Source organism: Aythya marila, assembly GCF_965140915.1.
Source record: "Aythya marila genome assembly, chromosome: 3".
Classification (NCBI taxonomy): domain Eukaryota; kingdom Metazoa; phylum Chordata; class Aves; order Anseriformes; family Anatidae; genus Aythya; species Aythya marila.
This window is the reverse complement of record NC_139044.1, coordinates 66512359-66533994: the sequence shown is the minus strand read 5'-3', so window position 1 is coordinate 66533994 and position 21636 is coordinate 66512359. Positions and strand designations below refer to the sequence as shown.

The window sequence follows — 21636 nt, the reverse complement described above, 5'->3', positions numbered from 1 at the left end:
GGAATTGCTCTTTTTTAACAATAGCACTTTTCAACTAGCTTGCCCAGAATTCTTATTTCTATGGCCTGGGCTTGACAGACTAAGAATACACCCAGCTGGTTTTCAAACCAACACTTTCAATAGTCTGGGGAAGAGCTGTATGACTTGTCATAAAAACAGCTGCCTCTGTCTCCCCAACCAGCCAGGAATAAGCTGAAGAGAACAAAACCTTGAATGAAAACACCTCGACTTTTCATGCAAGGACAAAAGGTGGTCATTATGCATACCAGGAAGGTTCTTTTATAGCTGGTAATTACATATAAATTGGAGAGTTATAATAAAAAAAAAAAAAAAATCATTTCTCTCTTCATTTACCTAAAATGTGATTTCTACAGCCATTATATAATTACTGGTATTTTTCAGTAATGTTATTAAGAACAAATGAGCAAGTGTTTCTGAAATAATCATAAAGATGCAAATACTGAAAGTTCTTTATTAGAGCTGGTTGTTCAGAATGAACAAGTGGCAAGAAAAGAATCTTTTCTTGAAAACTGAGAACTGAACTTTTTTCAGTGTTGAAAAAGGATCAATTTCTATCTTTCTACCATCAAGAAATAAATTATCCTTATTATCTCTGACACATTATTTCAAGCTCTCCATTTTTCTCAGTTACTCATTGGTGCAGAAAACATCTCCTGACTACTGACCTCTTGCAGGAAACCTAAAATAAGAGGTAGAAGAACCATAAAAATTCCTAAAAGAACAGGAACAGATTCCTCCTGTCACTACTGTTCTTTTCCAGAAAATGTCAGTCAATTCATAAATTTTCTAGTGAGTATTGAGTGATGAGTGCACTTTTTGCATGACCACTTCCTTAATCCAGTAGGAGGAGATAAGACCAGATAAAGTTTTCTGTACCATATACTTCACAGTGGAGAAGCAGAGGATGAAAATGAATGTACAAAAGCCAGAAAAAGGGTTTGATATTATGTCATCATCACCGAGTTGAGAGAAGAAAGCAATCACTATATGATCTCACCTGAAAGTACCTGCCTATCAAAGCCCCTAACAGAGGCTCTAGTTAAGGTCCTAAAGAACATGTAAACTATGGAGTTCACATGCTCCAAGCCCCTGATCACAGAAGGGTCAGGTATAGCAAATTGTCCAGGACTGTTTCTAAATGGTTTTTGAATATCTGTGAGGATGGAGATACCATAACCCCTCTCTGGGCATGGAGATACCATAACCCCTCTCTGGGCAACCTGTTACAGTGTTTGGCCATCTTGACAAGAAAAAAAAAAAATATATATATATATATATATATATATATTTAATATATAATAATATATATATTATATATATTATATATATATATATATATATATATATAGTTTAGATGAAATTTCCACTGTTTTAATTTTACAGAATCACAGAGTTAGGTTGGAAGAGACACTAAAGACCATCTAGTTCCAACCCCCTGCCAGGGTCAGACACCTCCCACCAGATCAGGTTGCCCAAAGCACCATCCAGCCTGACCTTGAACACCTCCAGGGATGGAGCATCCACAGCTTCTCTGGGCAACCTGTGACAGGGCCTCACTGACCTCAGAGTAAAGATTTTTTTCCTTATATCTAATCTAAATCTCCCCTCTTTAATTTCAAAGCTGTTACCCCTTGTCCCATCATTACACTTCCGGATAAAGAGTCCTTCCCCACCTTTCCTGCAGGCGCCCTTTAGGTACTGAAAGGCCACTATAAGGTTTCACTGGAGTTTCTCCAGGCTCAACATCCCCAGCCCTCTCAGACTCTCCTCGTAAGTCAGATGGTCCAGCCCCTTAATCATCTTTGTAGACCTTTGCTGGACTCACTGCAGCACAGCCCTCTCTTGTTGACTGGGATGCCCAGACCTGGACCCAGTACTCCAGATATGTCTTTCCAGGGCTGGGTAGAGGGGAAGGGTTACCTCTCTGCTGATGATGCTCTGCTTAATTCAGCCCAAGAGGCTGTTGGCCATTTTGCTGTGAGGGCACATTGCTGGATGGCATTCAACATGTTGCCCACCAGGACTCCCAAGTCATTTTCTGAAATACTGCTTTCCAGCTAGATGCCCCACAGCATGTGCTGGCACATGGAGTTATTCTTCCTCAGGGGCAGGACTTGGCATTTCATTTCATTGACTTTATGAGATTCTTAGTCCATTTCTCCACCCTGTCAAGGTCCCTCTAAACTGCAATACAACCATCTGTACAATCATTCCTCACAGTCTTGCGTCATTTGCAAATTCTGCTTTCATCCCCCCTTTTTGTCCACCAGAACCCTGAAATCCTTCTCCGCAGGGCTGGTCTCAATGAGTTTTTCTCCCAGTCTGTACTCATGTCTGGGATTGCCCCAACCCAGGTGCAGCACCTTGCACTTGGACTTGTTGAATCTCATTAGGTTCACAATAGAATAGGTTCCTCCTATTGTATTGATGGCTGCACCATTCAGCTTGGTGTCATCTGCAAACCTGGTGTGGGTGCACTCAGTCCCACTGTTTATGTCATTCACAAAGATATTAAACAACAGCAGTCCCAAGACTGAGGGACAGACCCCTGAGGGACACCACTCATCATCAGCCTCCACCTGCACTTGGAGCCTTTGACTGCAACTCCCTCGCTGTGGCCATATTGCCAATTCCTTATCCACCAAATAGTCCAACCTTCAAATCCATCTCTCTCCAATCCAAATTGAAGATCAGGATGTCATGTGGGACCATGTCAAAGGCATTAGAGCAGTCCAGGTAGATGACACCAGTTGGTCTTCCCTTGTTGACTGATGCAGTCAGTCCATCACAGAAGGACACCAGATTGGTCGGGCACAATTTGCCCATGATGAAGCCATGCTGGCTGTCTCGAATCACCTCCTTATCCTGCATATGCCTTAACATTGCCTCCAGGAGGATCTGTTCCATGACCTTTTCAGGCACAGAGGTGAGGCTCACCTGTCTGTAGTTCCCTGGATCCTCCTTTTTACCCTTTTTACATATGGGAGTGATGTTTCCCTTTCTCCAGTCACCAGGGACTTTTCCTGCGGCACACTGTCACATCTCATGTTGTTCCTTTGTCATCTCCCTAGCAAGTGTCCTCAGGCCTGGGCTCTCTCTCCTCAGAGGGAGCCCACAAGCCTGGCTCAGCATCAGTAGCACTCACTGTTACTCAAGGACATGGCCAAGGCTGGTGGGGAATCAGGGGCCTTCTCTGATTAGTGCATGTTCGGTTGAATCCTGAAGGTAAGGTCCTTCCCAGAGGCATTGTTTCAAGAGACAAGACACATGTCAACAAGTAAGACATGTTTTATTTTTGCCATAAACCTCTGCTGCATCTCATCCCATAATTCATCCCCAGAGAGAACATGGGAAAAAAAACAGGTCCCCTTAACACCCTTTTAATACCCCATGATTACCTAATTCATTTCATAGAGAGAGATGCCTCTCACTTTCAAACTCGCTGAAGTTGGTCACTTACAAGTTTAATGCACTAAGCTGGGAACAAGAGACTCAGAGGAAGACAGCAATGTCCAGAGATGTCTCTCAGAGGAAATAGAAAAGCCCAGTCCTCTCCTCCTGACCCATTAGAACTGAAGACTAATTTCATAGGCAGAAAGGAAAAATACCATCTCAGAAAAAACTCAGTCAACCTACCCTCAAATAAATAAAATAATAAAATAAAATAAAATAAAATAAAATAAAATAAAATAAAATAAAATAAAATAAAATAAAATAAAATAAAATAAAATAAAATAAAATAAAATAAAATAAAATAAATATTTAAGCTTTTCCTGAGATCTTTGGGCTGTTTTGTACAACAAAACCTACAAAGCAAAATGAGCATCTATTAATGGGAGGGGGGGGAATGGCCATAAAGCAAAGTTTGGAGCTGCAGAAGGGCAGAACTGAAGACAAATCTTTCAAGTATAAATATGTTCATTACTGTCCATATTTACTGTCTGACACATTAAAACACATTCCTGAGTAGGCTAATTTTGAATTCATCTGAGACACACAGAACTATGACAAAAGAAGTGAAAGTTTTCATGTGTATATGATTTTGTGGGAACTGTGTTAAAACTGTTTCAAAAAGCTGGAGAGTCCATTACAGGTTTCTACTCTGCCCTATCCAAGGCCAAGGCAAAATGCTTGATGTTGATAAAACAAGACATTCTGAAATGTTTTTTCAGTAGAAAATGTAGAAAGAGATCATCTGGCATGAAAAAGATGGTTTTGAAATAATTTGGAAATACACAAAAGTGTTATTTGACTCGATAAGAAGGTCTATCTGTGTATTTGGTCCCCATGCAGTGGACCAAAGTAATATATCCTGTTCCTCAGGACTTAGAACTTGAGTCCAAACAAGTGCAGACTACAACATGGCTTGACTTCTTCAAAGGAGCTAACTCTGTTAAAGAGATAACTCAATTTTAGCTCTAAAGAGCTAAAACTCAATATAAACACAACTAAAGACCTAAATCAAGTTGAGAGTTCAAAAGGCTAACTCTACTAAAGAGCTCTGAAGTAAGTTAGTGATTCCTATCCAAAATTTGAGAAATATTTCGTATTTATTTAGCCATCCAGGGTCTAATCAAAAGGTGCTCTAACTCCTCTGTAACTTCTCCACCAACTAGCTTTAACCCAGCATCATATCTGCTCAAGTTTTTTTCTCATAACATTCGTTTTGTTTTCCTTGATTCAGTTTCTGTGACACTTTCCTTCTTCTCAATGGCCTAGCCCTTAACAGGGATTTGGCCTAGCAGGGGGTAAGATGCATTTCCATTATTAACAATATAAGTCCATATGGTCCAACACGAGTGTGCTTTTTATTTTACTAGGTAGAATTGTTACTGGCACACAGTTCATTCTCTGTATTCAGGTAAGATTCACAGAGAATACACAGAACAAACACATTATTCTTGTATGATTTCTTTCTTCCTACACTTTGATCTTTTCCAGTAAGGAAAATGAGATATGTGTGGTCCAAAAAGGCTTTTTAACTAGCCACTTGTAAAATTAAAAAAAAAAAAAAAAAAGAAAAGGCCAGAAATTAAATCAGAGGTGGGGAGTATGAAAAGGGGGCAGCTTGAGCCAGCCAAGGCAGGAAAGTGGACTAGAACAAGGAAAAAGAAAGACAGATGGGAGCTCATTTACACAAGACCTTGAAGGAAAGAACAAGGAGGAAAACTAAAATATGAGAGATTTCTCCATAAACATTCACATCTGGGGGGTGATATTTAAAAGCCTTAACAAGATATGAATTTGGGTAACAAGTTAATTGTCTTTCTGAGAGGATGACTCAGGTGACCTAAGCCTCAGGACTGTTCTCATATTGTTTTCCCCATCTGCAGAGTCACTAAATAACTATGCCATTATGGTGATTGAGGCCTAACTTCTGAGGAATTTCAGTAACACCTGGATATACTGATATGAACTGTGCTTCAGTGATTGAACTTTCTGTGGTTGCTTTAGAAACCACTTCTTTGCTAAGATTAAAGAAATCTGGCACAGTCACTCTTTCTAAAATCCCTCTAGTCTCTGCTTTACTAACCCGCTAATTCAGTTCCTTTTCACAGAGTCACAGAATGGCCAAGGTTGGCAGGAACCTCTGAGGATCATCTAGTCCAACCGCCCTGCTGAACAGGATCACCTAGAGCATATTGCACAGGATGGCATCCAGGTGGGTTTTGAATATCTCCAGAGGAGACTCCACAGTCTCCCTGGGCAACCTGTCCCAGTGCTCTGTCACCCTCACAATAAAGTGCCCTCTCCTATATAGCTGGAACCTCCTGTGCTTCAGTTTGTGTCCATTGCCTCTAGTCCTGTTGCTGGGCACAACTGAAGAGTCTGGTTCCATCCTCTCGACACCCTCCCCTCAGATATTTTTACACATTGATGAGGTCTTCCCTCAGTATTCTCTTTTCCAGGCTAAACAGGCCCAGCTCTCTTAGCCTGTCCTCATACAACAGGTACTTATCATCTTCGTAGCCCTCCTCTGGACTTGCTCTGGTAGTTCTATGGTCCTCTTGTACTGGGGAGCCAACACGTTCTCCCCCACATATGCACTTACCAATGCACTGACCATTGATCACAGGACCTTCCTGCTGGGGTGAAAGTTGAAAATGTATTTGCAAATGTATCCTACCTCCCCTCAGTATTTGAGTGGGCTTATGTCTCTGTTGAATATCTAACTGGCAGCTAAGGACCCCAAAAGGATATTTTTCCATTCCAGAAGGAGCCTCTTGAAAGGCTGAAGTGACACTGCCTCCTTCATTCTCTAGGTCTTGGATAAGGTGAATGAGCTGTAACTTTGCATCTTTCTTGATCTATGCCTTCCTAAAAGCTGAAGTGCCTTTCCAAGATCTAAGTTAACAGACTCTAAGAAAGACTCTTACAATCAAGTGACAAATCAGCCTATTTTGCAATCTATTGCATCTGGAATTTTCAAAAAAGCCCAGAAAAGTAACACAACAAATGTCTATTGTAATTCCTCAAGAGCCAGACACCGAGCTCCTTGAGTAGTGCTTCATCCAGCAAACTCGGTTACGTTGAGATACAGATGATGTAACTGGAGCTGACTGTACTCCAACAATGTCTCGTCGTGGATGGGGCCAGGGTAGCACAAGGTCAGGATAATATTAGAAGCCATTTGACAACCTATGTTTTGATATAGGTATGGTCACATCTGCAGTTCTTTTACCTCTAGCAAGTTTAGGTGCCAGGCTGCAAGCAGATACTTTAGGTGAGCCCAAAGTATGTATTGAGCGGAAGTCTGACTGCAGGTCTATGCACGCATGCTCCTGTGGATGCCCAAATACTTTCTTTTCCTGGAACAGCACCGTACAGACAGCATATGACCAGCAAATTCACTCCAGAGTCCACTCTGCAAAGGGCCCTGCCATCTGGCAGAAGGGCAGCTGGAGTCTGAAAGCTTGTTCTATCAGTAGGGTGGTTCTACCTGCCAAAACCATGTCCAGCAGTGTTGGTACAGAGACTTGGATCAGGAAAATCACCATGCTTTAGGTATGCTTTAGACGAAGGTTCTTCTACAAATGGTAAATGAAAATTGTGTAAACTATTACTTCTGTCTCCACTACACACATTCTTTAGATAAAAGATATCTTGTACAGCTGACTATAATTGTGTCACTCAGTTCCTCGTTAATTTTGACATCTTTCACAACCACTACAGACAGAGGCAAATCTGACTGTTCTGGAACAGTACAGAGGAGACATCAGGCAAGGCATGCATGCCACAGAAGACTGTGCCAAAACAAATGAGTTTATAAAGATCACTTTGCTATATAGTCTATTTGAACATTGTACATGCCATGTCTTTCACCGTGCATTCTTTAGACTATAAATAAAACAAATTGACACATATTCACAATCTAGCACCATCTGCTGCATAAAAGAGGAAGGCATGTTAAAACCAAAATACAAAAAAAAAAAAAAGATCTGTTCCTTTACTTACATAATACGTCATCGGTGTAAATGTAAATACATCATTGGTGAAATGTACCTCTGCTTTTATAAATATGTAGCTTGACTTTAAATATAACAAGTATTTGCAAAGAATCATTTCAAGAAAGCCTTCTAAACACAGATTCCAATTTATTACTAGTTTCTGCTCTCCATTAAAATTCATTTATTTGCAAAACACTAAGCTGAGAACAAGAAGCAGGAAGGTCTAGTTGGAAGTGTGGTGAATCAGATCTTTGTGGAAGAGATGCATATAACCAGACAGAAGGGTTATGTTTTACAGATAAACTCCTCTAACTTAAGATAAGCATTGTATTTACTAATTGAGACAAATAATTTCTCAGCATATTGTGCAGAGATTTAACTGTTAAATTTATTTTTAAATTGTTTGATTGTTTTAATTGTTTAATTTTATTTTTCAACTGTTTAAAAATATATATCTTTACAACAGGACATTTGTTTCATTAGTTATGAGAAAAGTATAAGATATTGTTTCAAACAACTTTAATTCTGGAACAAAAGTTATGCATTTCTTTCCCTTTAATTGCCCCAGACAGGAACAAAATTGCTGAAATTTTAAGTGCCTCTATCTCCTTTTATCATTTTTGGATGATCATGACAAAGCATCAGAGGCATATTCTAAAATTAATACCAGTTGCCTTGACAAATTAAGCTTAAGCACAATTGTTTTCCCACTTAACACTAAAATTTACTCATTCAAGGACTTAACTCTCATTCATTTCTTCAACAGCTAAGATGCCTCCCTTGGCTTTTGCACACAATCAGTTATGGAAACACTGAAATCATCTAATATAACAAACTTGTTTATAGTTTCTTAAGCCTCTAAAACGAGCACATTGTAAATTTGTTCTGCTTTGTCCAACAGGCATTATTCTTAGCTAGTTGGCTGTCACCAACAAAAAGCAGAGGGATGTCAAATTATTTTTTTTCTTTAAAAACAGAAAAGAAAGAAGGAATAATAAACTGTAACATTTCAGTGTATTGATGCGATGAATTCTGGCCCGTGCAAAGCTGAAGTAGTTTTCCATCGGGGCCTTGACCCTAAGACAACTCTCACCTTGCGCCATGGGGTGCTGCAAGCCCTGCCCAGAATCCTGCCTGAACTCAGAGCAGAGGCTGAAGATGGTCTCCAGAGTCCATTGTTTCAAACAAAAATGTCTGGTTTGCTTATTTCTACAGTGAAGTGCTCTCTCTACAGACAAAACGCACAAACTGTATACCAACCATCAGTTGCATAGCTATTTGGACACAATTTTAAGTTGCTGCTTATCTGTAAATGCATGTTCTCAGAAGGATTCTTTAGCCCTGTGCAGTGGCTAGCAAGATCTTTGGTGAAGTACCTCTGAGAACCTTGAAGTATCCAACCTCTTTGACTCAATAAATAAACTCAAAAACACCCTGTCTGCCTTTTTGTGGGTGGGTGAGCTACTGCATAGCTCAGAGCCCTGGAAATTGGAAAGGTGGAAGTTTCTGCACAGAAAGGACTGAGAGCTGAAGTGTGTTTTTTGTACAGTTTTCTGAATAGAGCTAAAAATGTTCATGCTACCAACACCAGCCATACACTCTAACATTAAAATCCCCAGCAGGTTTTACTAACCACAAAGGAACATGAAGTGTGTAGAATAGAACAGCATGTTTTTCCAGGCTTTACCTTTGCCCATTCTTCCTAGTATTTTCCACATGCAACAGTAAAAAAAAAAAAAAAAAAAAAAAAAAAAAAAAAAAAAAAACACTGTGAACTGTTCCTTAGCACACCAAACCTTAGTTTATTAATGTTGCTTTTCCAAATCAGATTTTCTCCATTTCAAAGTGAAACTTCAGATCACCTGGTAGCAGATCACTCTTCCCAGGTGCAAGCAGTCTACAATTTCTAAGAAAGAATATAGATACAAGCCTTTCCATTGCAATGAAAATGGAATAGCACATTCAAAACCTGAACAGAGAAAAAATTGTGAAACACAAAATAAACAAACAAACAAAATGCACAGCTACAAGTCCACAGGGGAAAAAAAAATGTGTGAACTTTGCTCAATTTTCCATATTTCATAATCTCAACACTAAACATAGCTGGATATACACTGAATATATACCTCAGGTCTAGTAGCCCATTTTTTTTTCTGTGTTTTTCAGTTGTTAAGAATCTTCCACCTCCTGTTTCTTGTAAAATACAACTTTATAACATCCGACATGCTGTAGGGAATCATTCCTCATTGGATTGACTTTGAATATACCTGAAAGCATTTTGTTGCTCCTAGATTTTATCTGCTATGGTCCAATGAACTCCAGTGAGCTTGAACCTGGCCTTGACATGTTCCTCTTTCCTTCAGGTGATAATTCGGGGAAGTAACTGCTCTCAGTCAAGTTTAAAATCACTCTTTTCAGACAGTTTTGAGGAAAACAAAAAGATCAAAAACAATCATTGACTTTCACCATTTCCTGACCTAAAGACAAGCACAGTCAGACTTCCTTTCTTCCCCACGTCTCCCTGTCACATAGGAATTCTGAATCCAAGGCTTTCTGCTCACTTTGTCAGGTGCAGGCTTGGGGTTTCTTTTTCATGTTGGAAAAAAAGCTTAGGAATAAAGCCACTATTTCAAAACATACTTCCAAGAACACAATTTCTAGTGAAAATAGAAAAACAGCTCCATAGAAATGTTTTCAACATTAACATACCCAAATGAATTCATTTTCTGAACCAATAAATTATTTCTTTCTCACATCAGAGTTGTGTCCTTAGCAAGAGACCCTTAAAAACACTCACATTTTCATACTTGCTTCAGTGTAAGGGTCAGAGTTTTCTGATCAGATCACATCTGTGTGAATTTATGAGATTAGTGTAGAAAGCTTTGAAGATATATACCTTTAAGTACATCAAGCCATTCTCTGGATCAGCAGTAATCAAACGTTCACTGAGAACTGCAAGCAACCAGCCCAAAACTTACTCATTTGCATGCCATCAGGCTGCATCCACTTCCTTTCTCATGATTTTTCACCTATATGTCAAAGAGCTTGACAAATTTTAAATAAGCACTGTTAGTTTCACTGGGAAGAGCAAGTATTCAGCACCTTTACAAAATCAGGGTACTTGACAGGTTGTTTAAAGCTGCTATTTGGCAAGTTTAGAGCAGTGAGATCTGGATCTCTGCTCTGTAAGACCCAGCCCTACATCTCAGCCATGTGCACCCTCAGGCTATGGACACGACAGTCATTAAGTAACTGCAGTATTGACTAATAAGATATATGGCAGAGTTTCAAGCAAAAACAAAATCGAAAGGAGACTAAGATCACTTCCAAGAACCTTACAGTCTGCTTCTTGGCATTGCTCAAACTCCTCCTTCCAGATGCACCCGGACTTCTTGTTGCAGTTTCCATTTACAGACTAATATAGGGTAAGTCAAAAAGTCACCAAAACGGTTAAAAATAATAAAATAAAATAAAATAAAATAAAATAAAATAAAATAAAATAAAATAAAATAAAATAAAATAAAATAAAATAAAATAAAATAAAATAAAATAAAATAAAATAAAAGTTTAATCAAATCATTTTTTTTCTGCAAGAATACCTGAGGCTTAGAATGAATTATTTGGAAACTGAAAGATAGATTTCCAGAACATTTAGACTGGTTTCTAACAACGTCCAAAAGCCATCCCAGGGTATTCCACACTGCTCTTGACTTCCAGCCAGCACATAATGTCCTATACTTCACTTGAAAAATGCAGCTTTTCATTATTCTTTGTTCAATTTTACTCAGATAACCTTTGAGTTCTCCCATAGAAAATAAAATATAGAACCCCTGCATATAATTTCTGTGGCCCTTGAGGAAACAAACCTGTCAAGGAGTGACATTTAAAGGACAATTCTTCTTCAACCCTGCTGCCATTCTTTTCAGGTGTACTTTCCTCTTTACAAAGAAGAAATCAAATATATCAAAACAGCATGTTTTCCTCAGCTAGAATGATTTTTTTTGTAAACGTGGTTAATTATTTTCTCCACATTATAAGGCGCAGAAGGTGTAGTGTAGCAACAAATAATTACAAATCCGGGAAGCAAAGCCAGTTGCTCTTTTTTCCTGGCCGAGGCAGCCTCTTTGGGCCGCCTGCATTTTCCCACCTCCTCGCAGACCCACGTTTCCAACCGGTGGGCAACCAGAGTCCGGGGGAACCGCCGCGCAGCAGCCTCCCCCTCTGCGGGCTCCCGGGAGGCTTCTCCTGCGCTGCCGCCCGTGGACACCCACGGGGGAGCCGCAAGAATTTGGGAGCCCGGCTCGGCTCTGACGCCACGGCCATGACGTCACAGGGTACGTGACGTCACGCACCTCTCCCCGGCAGCACCCGCACGGCGAGCTTCTCTGGGGACCCCGGCAGCTAAATACTGAAATAAACAAGTAAATAAAGGGGTAGGGATTCAACGGAGGTTGGGGCGTGATCCTGCCGTCCTCCCGGGGCCCCGGACAGGTCTGCTCCGTTTATTTTCACGGCAGAAACACAAATCTGCGTCCTGGGATAAAAGCGATTCGAGTAGGTGGGTATTTAGTACAATAGTTCAGGAAAATAAAATAAATAAATAAATAAATAAATAAATAAATAAATAAATAAATAAATAAAAAAAACACCTAAATCCTCCAGTTTTGTAATCTAATTCAAGCCTTTATAGGAAATCCAAGCCTGGCATTCGAATTTCCGTTTCCTATTAGTGTCAGGCATGTTTGGCTTTCGGTGGGCAAAAGGCAGGTCCGTTCTCATCCGAGTTTCTCTCGGATGCTGGAAGCAATCTGTGTTTTGCTTTGCAGCTCCTCCACCCAGGCTGAAAGGGGACCTGTTCCTGGGAACCCTGACTCCCCAACTCAATGGGAATGGTTCATTTTACCATCTGACAGGGGTCGTGGGCTCCCCAAAATCACAATTCATGGGGCTCTCCCATCTCCTGGGACGCCCCCGAGGTCAAAATCCCCCGGGAAGCGGCAGCCGTACTGGGGTGGCAGAGCTGCGTGGCTGCCCCGCCACGCTCGGCAGCGCCTCACTGTTTTGCGTGGGGGCCTGGGAGACTTTCTAGGGGAAAGAGGTTATTTTTCCGAGTTTTTTTTTTTTCAGTTGAAAGTACTTTAGGATTTCCATTCCAAAGGAAGCACGGGTGGTGTTTCCCTCAGACGGTTGCACTAACAGCGGTCCTGACAGGGAGCGCTTGCAGCAGGAGCAGGTTTGCAGAACACGAAAAAATAAAGCAAAGCCCAGCCTCTCACAACCCTGCACGGGCCCTGCCCGGAAACTATTTTTTTCTAAAAGTCGTGGGCATACGGATTGGGTTTTGTTTGCTCGTTTGTTTTCCCGAGCGAGAGGAGGAAAACACAGAGAAAATACTCAGGGAGTATTAAATACAGCTTTAAATACAGCTCTTTAAAGCGTAATCCAAAGGCACTGCACAGAGCAGGATCTGAGCACTACGTGGAAAACCGAGCTCTTGCTGACAGCACCCAGCGAACCACCAGGCAAACGGTAGTTTGTCAGTAACTTTATTTTTTTAAAAAAAAATCGCATGACAAACTGGAACCAAGACCAAAATACTGTATCCACTGTACATCATTCATTAGAAAACAAACATACACCACATTTGTATTCTACCAAACAGCGAGTGTGTTTCCTTTAAATTGATATAGTGCGTGCTTTTAGACTCATGCTTTTCAATATTTATTTTACATTTGTTGATCAAATATTATCTGTTATAAATAATTGCAACTCGATCAAATGGTGCACCTGGTTGTTACCGTATCCGAACCTCCTCAGGGCTTTTTTTTTTTTTTTCCTCCTCTTTTCCGAAAAGCTGTCGGCATCGCTTTATTAGGACCCGAGAAAACACCTCTGGGGTGTCCAACAAAGCGTAGGATGCCAGAGGTGGTCTCAGCCGGGGCTGGCGCGGAGCCCCCCAGCTCGGGCCGCTAGGAGAGAGGAGAGCACATAGCAAAGAGTCGCTTCCAGAAGGCACAGGTTCCTCGACACGCCATACGAGCAGACGAGGGGCGCCGCCCGGGCCCCCCTCCCGGCCCCGGGGCGGCGTCCGACGGCACGGGACGGGACGGGTCGGGCGCTCCCCGTCGCTGCCCCGCCGCCACCGGGGGGCTCGGGGCCCGTCGCCCCCCTGCCACCCCCGGGACTCCCTCCCCCGGGACGGCCCCGCGGGGGCCGGGGTTCAGCGGGGCTCACTGCTGCCGGTGCCCGCCGCCGCTCTCGGGGTCGCTCTGGTCGTCGGTGAAGCAGACGTCGACGTCGCTGTCGTTGTCAGTCTTTTGCTCCGGCTCGGGGTGCGCGTAGCCAGAGTCACTCTTGTCCTCGGCCGCCTTGCCGAGGCTCTGCCCCGGGTGCCGGGACTTGACGTGCCGCTCGAGGTCGCGGCGCCGCACCAGCACCTTGCCGCAGTACTCGCAGCGGTAGGGCGTGTTGCCCTCGGCGTGCAGGCGGATGTGCTTGTTGAGGTTGCTGGGGTCCCCGAAGGGCCGCAGGCACACCTTGCACTTGAGCGGCTTGTAGCCCGTGTGAGTCCGCATGTGGATCTTGAGCCCGTACTTGCGGGAGTACAGCTTGCCGCAGTACAGGCACAGGTGCCCGCTTTTGGGCTTGCCGACGGCGCCCCCCGCCGCGCCCCCCGGCAGCGCCTCCAGCCGCCCTCGCCCCTTCTCGGCCGCCAGCTCGGAGAGCTGCTGCGTGTGCATGGCGATCTCCCGGTCGATGCCGGCCAGCGAGCCCAGCTCGGCGGCGTGCAGCCCGGCCGCCGGCCCCCCGAAGTACGACACGGCCTCGGGGTACTTGAGCAGCCCGCCGAGGTGCAGCTTGAGCGGGTAGTAGGGCGCGGCGGCTCCGTACAGCAGCTCCCCGTTGTAGACGGTCAGCGGCATCACCGGCAGCCCGCACTCGCCCGCGTACGCCTTCAGCCCCTCGAAGGGCGGCGGCAGGGCGAAGCGCTCCAGCGCTCCGCCGGGCAGCGCCGGGTAGCGGCCGGGGGGCAGAGCCGCGGCGGCGGGCAGCCCCCGCTCCACCTGCCGGAAAGCCGACGCCTCCTCCAGCGGCGACAGCAGCGGCAGGGCCCGCAGCCCCCCGCCGCCGCACGGCAGCCCCACGGCCGCCCCCACCGAGGCGGCCGGAGGAGGCCCGGCCTCGCACTTGGGCGGCGCCTCGACGGCGGCGCGCCCCGCCTTCAGCCCCCCCAGCAGCTTGGAGAAGCCCAGGGCGGCGGCGGCGGCGGCGGCCCCCCGCGTCTCGTCCCGCAGCGGCCCGGCGGGGCGGAAAGCCGAGCGGGCCCCGGGGCACAGCGCCAGCCCCGGACCCCCCCCCAGCCCCGGCAGCGGGCCCGGGCCGCGGGCGGCGCCCAGGCTCATGTCCAGGGCGCGCTCCTGCTCCTCCTTGCCCGCCCCCCGACGGGGCGGCCCCGGCTTGGCCGGAGGCGGCGGGGAGGCGGCGGCCTCCCGCTTGAGGGCCTCCCGCGGGCCGCAGCCGGGGGGAGCCGGGCCCCGGGGGGCCGCGGCCGGCAGCTCGGCGGCCGCCTTGGCGGAGAGGCCGAAGGAGGCGGCGGCGGGCCGGCCGTGGTCGTGGTGGAGGAAGGGGCGGCCGTGGCTCAGCGCGCAGTGGAAGTGGACGTGGGCCTTGAGGCTGTTGGGGTACTTGAAGGTCCTCCAGCAGTACCAGCAGATGTACCGCTCCTCCCCTGCGGAGGCAAGCGGAGCGGACCGTCAGCGGCACCCCGCACCCAGCAACCCCGCACCCCGCAACCCCGCAACCCCCTCCCCGCACGGCCCCGGCCCCGGCCCCGGCCCCGGCCCCGGCCCCGGCCCCGGCCCGGGGGGAGCAGCTGCTGCCGCGGGTCGTCTGTCGGGGGGCCCATCTGTTGGCGTTTGCACAAGAGGTAGCGTATGTCAGGGAGTCGGCTGCGCCGAACAAAGGCCAACGTAATGATCGTGAGCCCCTCATTAGGCGCCGAGACAATATCCGATATGGATGGGCCATATGTAATCGTTCCCTTGCAGAGGACAATGCCCTTTGTGCCCTCCGCACTGCGCCTTCTCCCAGGCGGAACCGAGCTCGGTGGCCGCGGCCGGGCCTGGTGCCGGGGAGCCGCGGGTCCCGTCCGGCACGGAGCTGCCCGGGGAGCGGCACCGGGGGCGGCCGGGGGCTCGCTGCGGGGCCGGGTGCCTCGCTCGCTGCCCCTCGGCTGTCGTTTCTTCCCGCCGTTTCTAGCTTCGGTCGTTTCTTTCTGTCGTTTCTTTCTTCCTTTTTCCTTTCCTTCTTTCTTTCTTTCTGACATTCTTTTTGACATTTCTTTTTCTTTCTTACTTTCTTTCCTTCTTTCTTCCGTTTCTTTCCTTCTTTCTTTCTTTCATTTCTCTTTTTCTTCCTTCCTTCCTTCCTGCCTTCCTTCCTTTCTTTTTCTTTCTTTCTCTCTTTTCCTTCCTTCCTTCCTTCCTTCCTTCCTTCCTTCCTTCCTTCCTTCCTTCCTTCCTTCCTTCCTTCCTTCCTTCCTTCCTTCCTTCCTTCCTTCCTTCCTTCCTTCCTTCCTTCCATCCATCCATCTCTCTCTCCCCACCTTTCTCTTTCCCCTTTTCTTCTTCTCCCACTTCTCTATTCCCCTCTATATCTATTTTCCCCTCTCTGTCCCTCTCCCTCCCTCATCCCAGTCCCTAAACCACCCAAGCACACATTCCCAACGCCACCTCGGTGCCTAAAATCTGTTGCCCGCCTCGCATGTCACCACCTGGTGCTCGCCCCTGCACCAACCCGACGGATGGGAGGACAGACGCCGAACCAGACCGAGGGACAGTTCCGGACCCAGAACTTCATGGGGTCCCTGGGCGAGCACCGAGGGGTGCAGCGAGGCTCGGGAACGGCCACCGGGGGGTCCTGGGGACAGGCGGGGACAGCCCGGATTGACACCGGGCGTTTTGTCACCAGTGTCCCCCCCGCCGGGCGCAGCTGTTCCTCGCTGCTCTGTGCCGTAGGCAGCCTGCAGGTAGCAGGGGGCTGAGGTGGGCTCAGACCGGGCGGGGAGAAAGTTGCAGCTGGAGGCTGAGCCGCGACACCGATGCCGCTGCCTTGGCGCTGCGAAGCGGGGAGACGGCCCCGGAGAGACCCCTGGCTGTGCGCGTCCGTCTGCTGTCCCCGGCCCGGGGCAGGAAAAATGCAAGCAAACGAAAAAAAAAAGAAAAAGAAAAAAGAAAAATTAAAAAAAAAAAAAAGAAAAAAAAAAGTAATAAAAATAATTAAAAAAAAAAAACTTTGTCGTTGTGTTAAAATCAATTCTAACACGTTTGTTCAAGATTTCAAGTGGTTTTGATTTTGTTGTTTAAAAAAAAAAATAATCGGAATTTCTTCCCCTCGGTTTGTTCCAGCGTGCCGTCCTTCCAGGTGTGTTTGGGCATTTTCATGCACCTGTTCCGAGCCGTGCTGCTTGCTCTGGAGCCGGCGTGGCCGCAGATCGGGGCCGGTGTGCAATTTATTGGTGCCTGGCCGCCAGCAGGACGATGCCTCCCGCAGGGTGCCCCTGGCAAGTCTGAGCTTCGCTGCCCTCGTTCCCACGAGCCCCGCTGCGACCCTCCTCAGCCCCAGGGCTCTCGACAGAGGGAGCAGAGCCGTGGCCACGAGTTTCTTCTCCATCTCCGGCCCCAGCACAAGGAGGGATGTGGGCTCTTGCGCATCGCAGGTGTCCCACGGGAAGCCAGCTGTCCCTGCTCGGAGCTTCAGCTCACCCTCAGGTGCCCTCCGGGCCGGATCCCGATGACCCCCGCAGAGCTCAGCCGGGGGGCGAGGTGGGCTCAGCCCCTCGCCGGCTCCGACGGGACGGCTCCGGCTCCTCGCCCCGTCGGGGCTCGGGGATGAGCAGGGGAGGCCCCCGGTGCCCACCGCCGGGCGAGCCCAGCAGGCGAGCATCGAAGTTTTTCGTCTTCTTTCCCCCCTTTTCATCTGTCGCCGCGTTATCGTTTGGTTAACCTCGTAAAGGCGAGGGTGTAATTCCAGCTGGGAAGCAGCTCGCGGATCGAAACAAGCGAGCCGAGACGGATGTCCTCCCAGCCCGATATCCTCGGGCGTGTTTATTTGAGTTTAATTTGATGCCGACTTTATTTTTACCCCAATTGACTCAAGCTGACCATTACCCGTTTTCACCTGCCTGTTTGGATCTGCCCACGTTATAACCTGGGAATGCGTGTCTGAAGCTCTGACCGAGGAACCCACGAGGGCAAAGCGAAATTTTCAAAACCCACAAAAACAATTCTCCGTCTCGCACAACACCGCTAGCGTTGTCTGATAAAATTCCGTTTGTCAACCAAAAGATCATTAAATTGGGCCGATGCCAGACCGGCTCAAGGGACGGGGACCCTTCCATACGCTACCACGTCCAAACATCGCCCTTTACAAGGAACCAGGCGGCGCCTTGTTTTAACGGGTGGCAGGCACACGGGGCTGAAAACGCGGCGGATGGGGGGGACCCGGTGTCGCGACAGCGGTACCTTTCTCGTCGTGTGTCGGGGTGGCCGTGACGGGGATGTCGAACCACTGAGCCAGGGGGTTGGAGTACCAGACGGTGAGCTCCTCTCCCGGCTGGACATCGCGCAGAGCCCGGTAGAAAATCTGAGGGGGGAGAAAGGACACTTCTTCAGGAGCCTTGAGGGGGGACACAGGGAGGAGAGAGAGGTGCCAGGCCGGCCCGGAGCCGCGAGCGGGGTACCTGTCCTCCTGGCAGATCCGAAATAGCCTCCAGTGTCTGCTCTTGGGCGTTTCGGGCAGCCCGGATTAACCCTATCCACTCCAGAGCTGAGCTCCCGGCTTCATCCACTAACTCCCCTCTCACCATCCGCACCTGGAAGACAGGCGGCACCGCTGTCATTTCCACGCGAGGCGAGGAGAAAAGAAAGCAAAAAAATAAAAAAATAAAAAAATAAAAAAATAAAAGCTGCCCGAGCTCCTGCCCTCCTGCCCGGCCGGCCTGTCCCCTCCACCCGGGGGCTGCCCCTGTCGGGGGACACCGATTTTCCACCGCTTCTCCCCCCCCCGTGCTCGCCCACCCGTGGGCAGCGCCTTGCTGGAGACCAGGGGAACAGCCCAAAGCACCTTGCCGCTGCGTTAAGTGCCCGCTAAGGTGGTGGTAGCCGAATTTTTGGAAGGGCTTGTGCGGCCCCGGGTCGGTTGCGAAATGCACGGCTCGTCGGGAGCCGGGGCCCGGAGGGGGAAAGGGGCGAGGGGAGAGGATCCTGCTTAGCTACGAAGTCCCTGCAGACCCATACTTCATAATCTGCTTACCCATACAAAGAGAAAATGAAGTGCCCATTCGCTGAATGACCGTGCAATAAAAGTCATTGGAACAAAGCGGTCTAAAGCGAGAAACCGAGGGAGCCAGATGAGAAATAAATTTGAGTGGGCTGGCAGAGCGTTTAAAAACAATTAAAGAGCATTAAAGATCCGAGCGGAACGTGCGAGCCGCGGCTGCCCGGGGGGTGGAAGAGGGGCTCGGCTGGCCGCTGGCCCCCGCAGCCCCCTGGACGCCTGCTGGACGGGGCGAGCGTCCTCCAAAGCCTCCTCCTCGCTCCTTCGGACGTGGCCCGAGCCCGGAGCCGGGGGGGCGGCTGGTGTCACCCCCTTCTGCCCCGGATGCGAGGGTTATAGGGGAGCAGCACCCGCAGGAGGGGGGCACAGAGCCCAGCCTGGAAATAAATCCGTCCGTCTGCCGCTCGGGCACGAACCGGGGAGGGGATGCGACAGCCCCGACAGCCGCTGCCGCCGAGGCTCCGGGAGCAAACCATGACAAATCCTGGCCCGTGCGGCTGGCGGGGCTGCGGGGGGGCCGTCCCCGGCAGGTTGTCCCCGCGGGGAGGGATGGGGACAGTGCCCCGGAGACAGGAGCCCCCCGGGACGGGGGCGGACGGGGGCTGCGAGGGGCGCGGCGGCGGGAGCAGCGCCCTCGGGCACCGGGCACCGGGCACCGGGAACCAGGAACCAGGAACCGGGCACCGCGAACCGGGCACCGGGAACCGGGCACGGGGCAGCGGGCACCGGGCAGCGGGCACTGGCAGCCCCCGAGAGTCCCCCCAGGTCGCTGTCCAAGGCATGGGGGTGCGCTCCTCCGGGAGAGCCAGCCGGGCTAACGGGGCCCCGGCACCGGCGAGCAGGGGAGAGGCTTTTGGTGGCTCGCCAAAGCGGCAAGGAGAAATCTCGGGCCACTCTTGGAAGGCTCCCCTGTCTCGTCCTGGCTCACTCTGGCAAGGGAGGATCGAAGAGGGAGGGGGACAGGCAGCCTCTTCTCCCAAGCCGGCTTCCCCTGAGTCAACGGAAAAGCAAGGTCCAGCGCTGCAGCGGAGACCGTAGGAAAATACCTTTTTTTTGGGTCCTGGCTCCCTGCGGTCTGACAGGTACTTGCCCAGTTTGAAGATGCCCGGCACGGGACCCAGGCGCAGCCCGGCGGGGATGCAGCTCTCCGCGCTCACGCTGATGGCCGGAGCCCTGCTCGTTTGCATCGCTGCCTCTGGGTGCGAGCGGTCGGGAACCCAAACTACTTATGGGGGCCGGAGTGCCAGAGCCAGGCGGCGAGGAGGATGAGCACAGGCGTATCTCCGCCCGCAGAGTGACGCGGCCGGGCGCGCACGGCGGCTTTTCAATGGGCGCAGGAGGGGTACCCCGTGGCAGGGGGATGCTCTGGGGCGCAGAGTTTGGTGAGAGAGTTGGGCTCCTCGAGCAGCTGCAGAGTCCCATCCGAGAGGGTCACATGGAGCCTTTCCCTAACCCTCCTGCATAATCAAGCGCTGTGAATGGCCGGCAAACAATGGGCCAGGCGACCTTCCCATTCCTAAAAATCCAATTTGTCAAGGGCAAAGAAAAGGCGCTGGTGAATCAAAGGTCTGGAGGGACCATTAATCCTCAGCATGGGGTATTGTCCCCGAGACAGTTACGATATTTTAAGTGACAAATCCACTGTATAATTTCTCCATAAATTTTGCTTCCTTTTATTGTTCCTCGACAAACCAGTTTTGGAAAATAAGTGACTATTTTAAGTCTACTTGGCTGAGCCTTTTGAGGTTTAATATACTTCAAAGATTTTTAATTCTCTTCCCTTGGCTTTATTGTAAAGGAGATTAAACAAAGAGATGGGGAATGTTTTGAGGACTTGTTAACTTCTATTGATTCCTGGCGTGTGCCATACAGAAATTGGGCAGGTACTTGATGGGAAAACACCAGAAAATACCTACACTTTTTTTTTTTTTTTTTTTTTTTTTAGGATCGACCATATTACCATTTCAGTGGCTTGGTTTCAGGCCAGTAATCTATTTAGAAAGGCTTTGATCCTGAAGTAGGACGAACAGCGCAAAATATCAGCCGCCGTAGTAAAACACACACCGCCGCATCTGCGAGCTGCGGGGAAGCTGTGTAAGTCGTGCCGTTAGGAAACAGATCCGCGAGGAAATAGAGACATAACAGCCACCAGGAGACAGATACACGGCCAGCAGACATCGCAGATGCCCAGCGAACGGCGTGCGCCTGGGCTCCTTGCTTAGTGCATCCACAGGTCCCTCTTCCACGTTAAAGCACCGGGATCTCTTTCCGGGGCCAAACCTAACCAAAAGCGACCGTAAATGCAGCCGGAACGAAGTGGTTCGAGCGGAGCCTGAAAGCTTCCTTTTTATCGAAATATTTTAATTAAGATTAAGCGCAGCGCTAGGACTAAGTTAGCTCACGATTCAGGACGGGTAAAATCCCAAGGATTTTCCGGGAACTGAAAGGAAAGGTGCAAGACCCTGGTAGGTTTGGGCACACGCAGCCACCCGGAGGTGTCAGTTACACCAGAGAATACAGGGACAAATTAGATTTTCCACTTTCTCTTTTATAACCCTGCCTAGTTCCTGGTAGCAAACTCTCCCTGCCCTACACCTTAACAGTCCCCAAAAAGAAGCATTAGGAAATTTTCGCTCTTCTCCCCTAGAAGTCCTGCATACTGATTTTATCCATCGCTTTCAAAAGCTTCTGTGAATACGGAGCTTTTCCTCCTGCGGTTTTTCTAATTGTCAGACCTAATAATTTTCAAAGCAAAGGGGAAAAAAAATAAAAAAAAAGCTACGCTTAGAAGTGTATCTTACAGCAGGTTCTATAGGTAGCTGAGCCGGCT

General features: G+C 48.6%; 1 protein-coding gene across 1 annotated transcript; it reads right to left on the bottom strand.

Annotated features, from left to right (window-relative positions):
• Positions 1 to 13699: 13699 nt before the first annotated feature.
• Positions 13700 to 19993, bottom strand: PRDM13 (PR/SET domain 13; the record flags this gene model as incomplete). Its single annotated transcript, XM_082756173.1, has 4 exons — positions 13700 to 15198; positions 17993 to 18113; positions 18211 to 18342; positions 19853 to 19993. The coding sequence occupies 4 exons, from the start codon at positions 19991 to 19993 to the stop codon at positions 13700 to 13702; spliced, it is 1893 nt and encodes a 630-aa protein (XP_082612299.1).
• Between the last annotated feature and the right edge of the window lie 1643 nt (positions 19994 to 21636).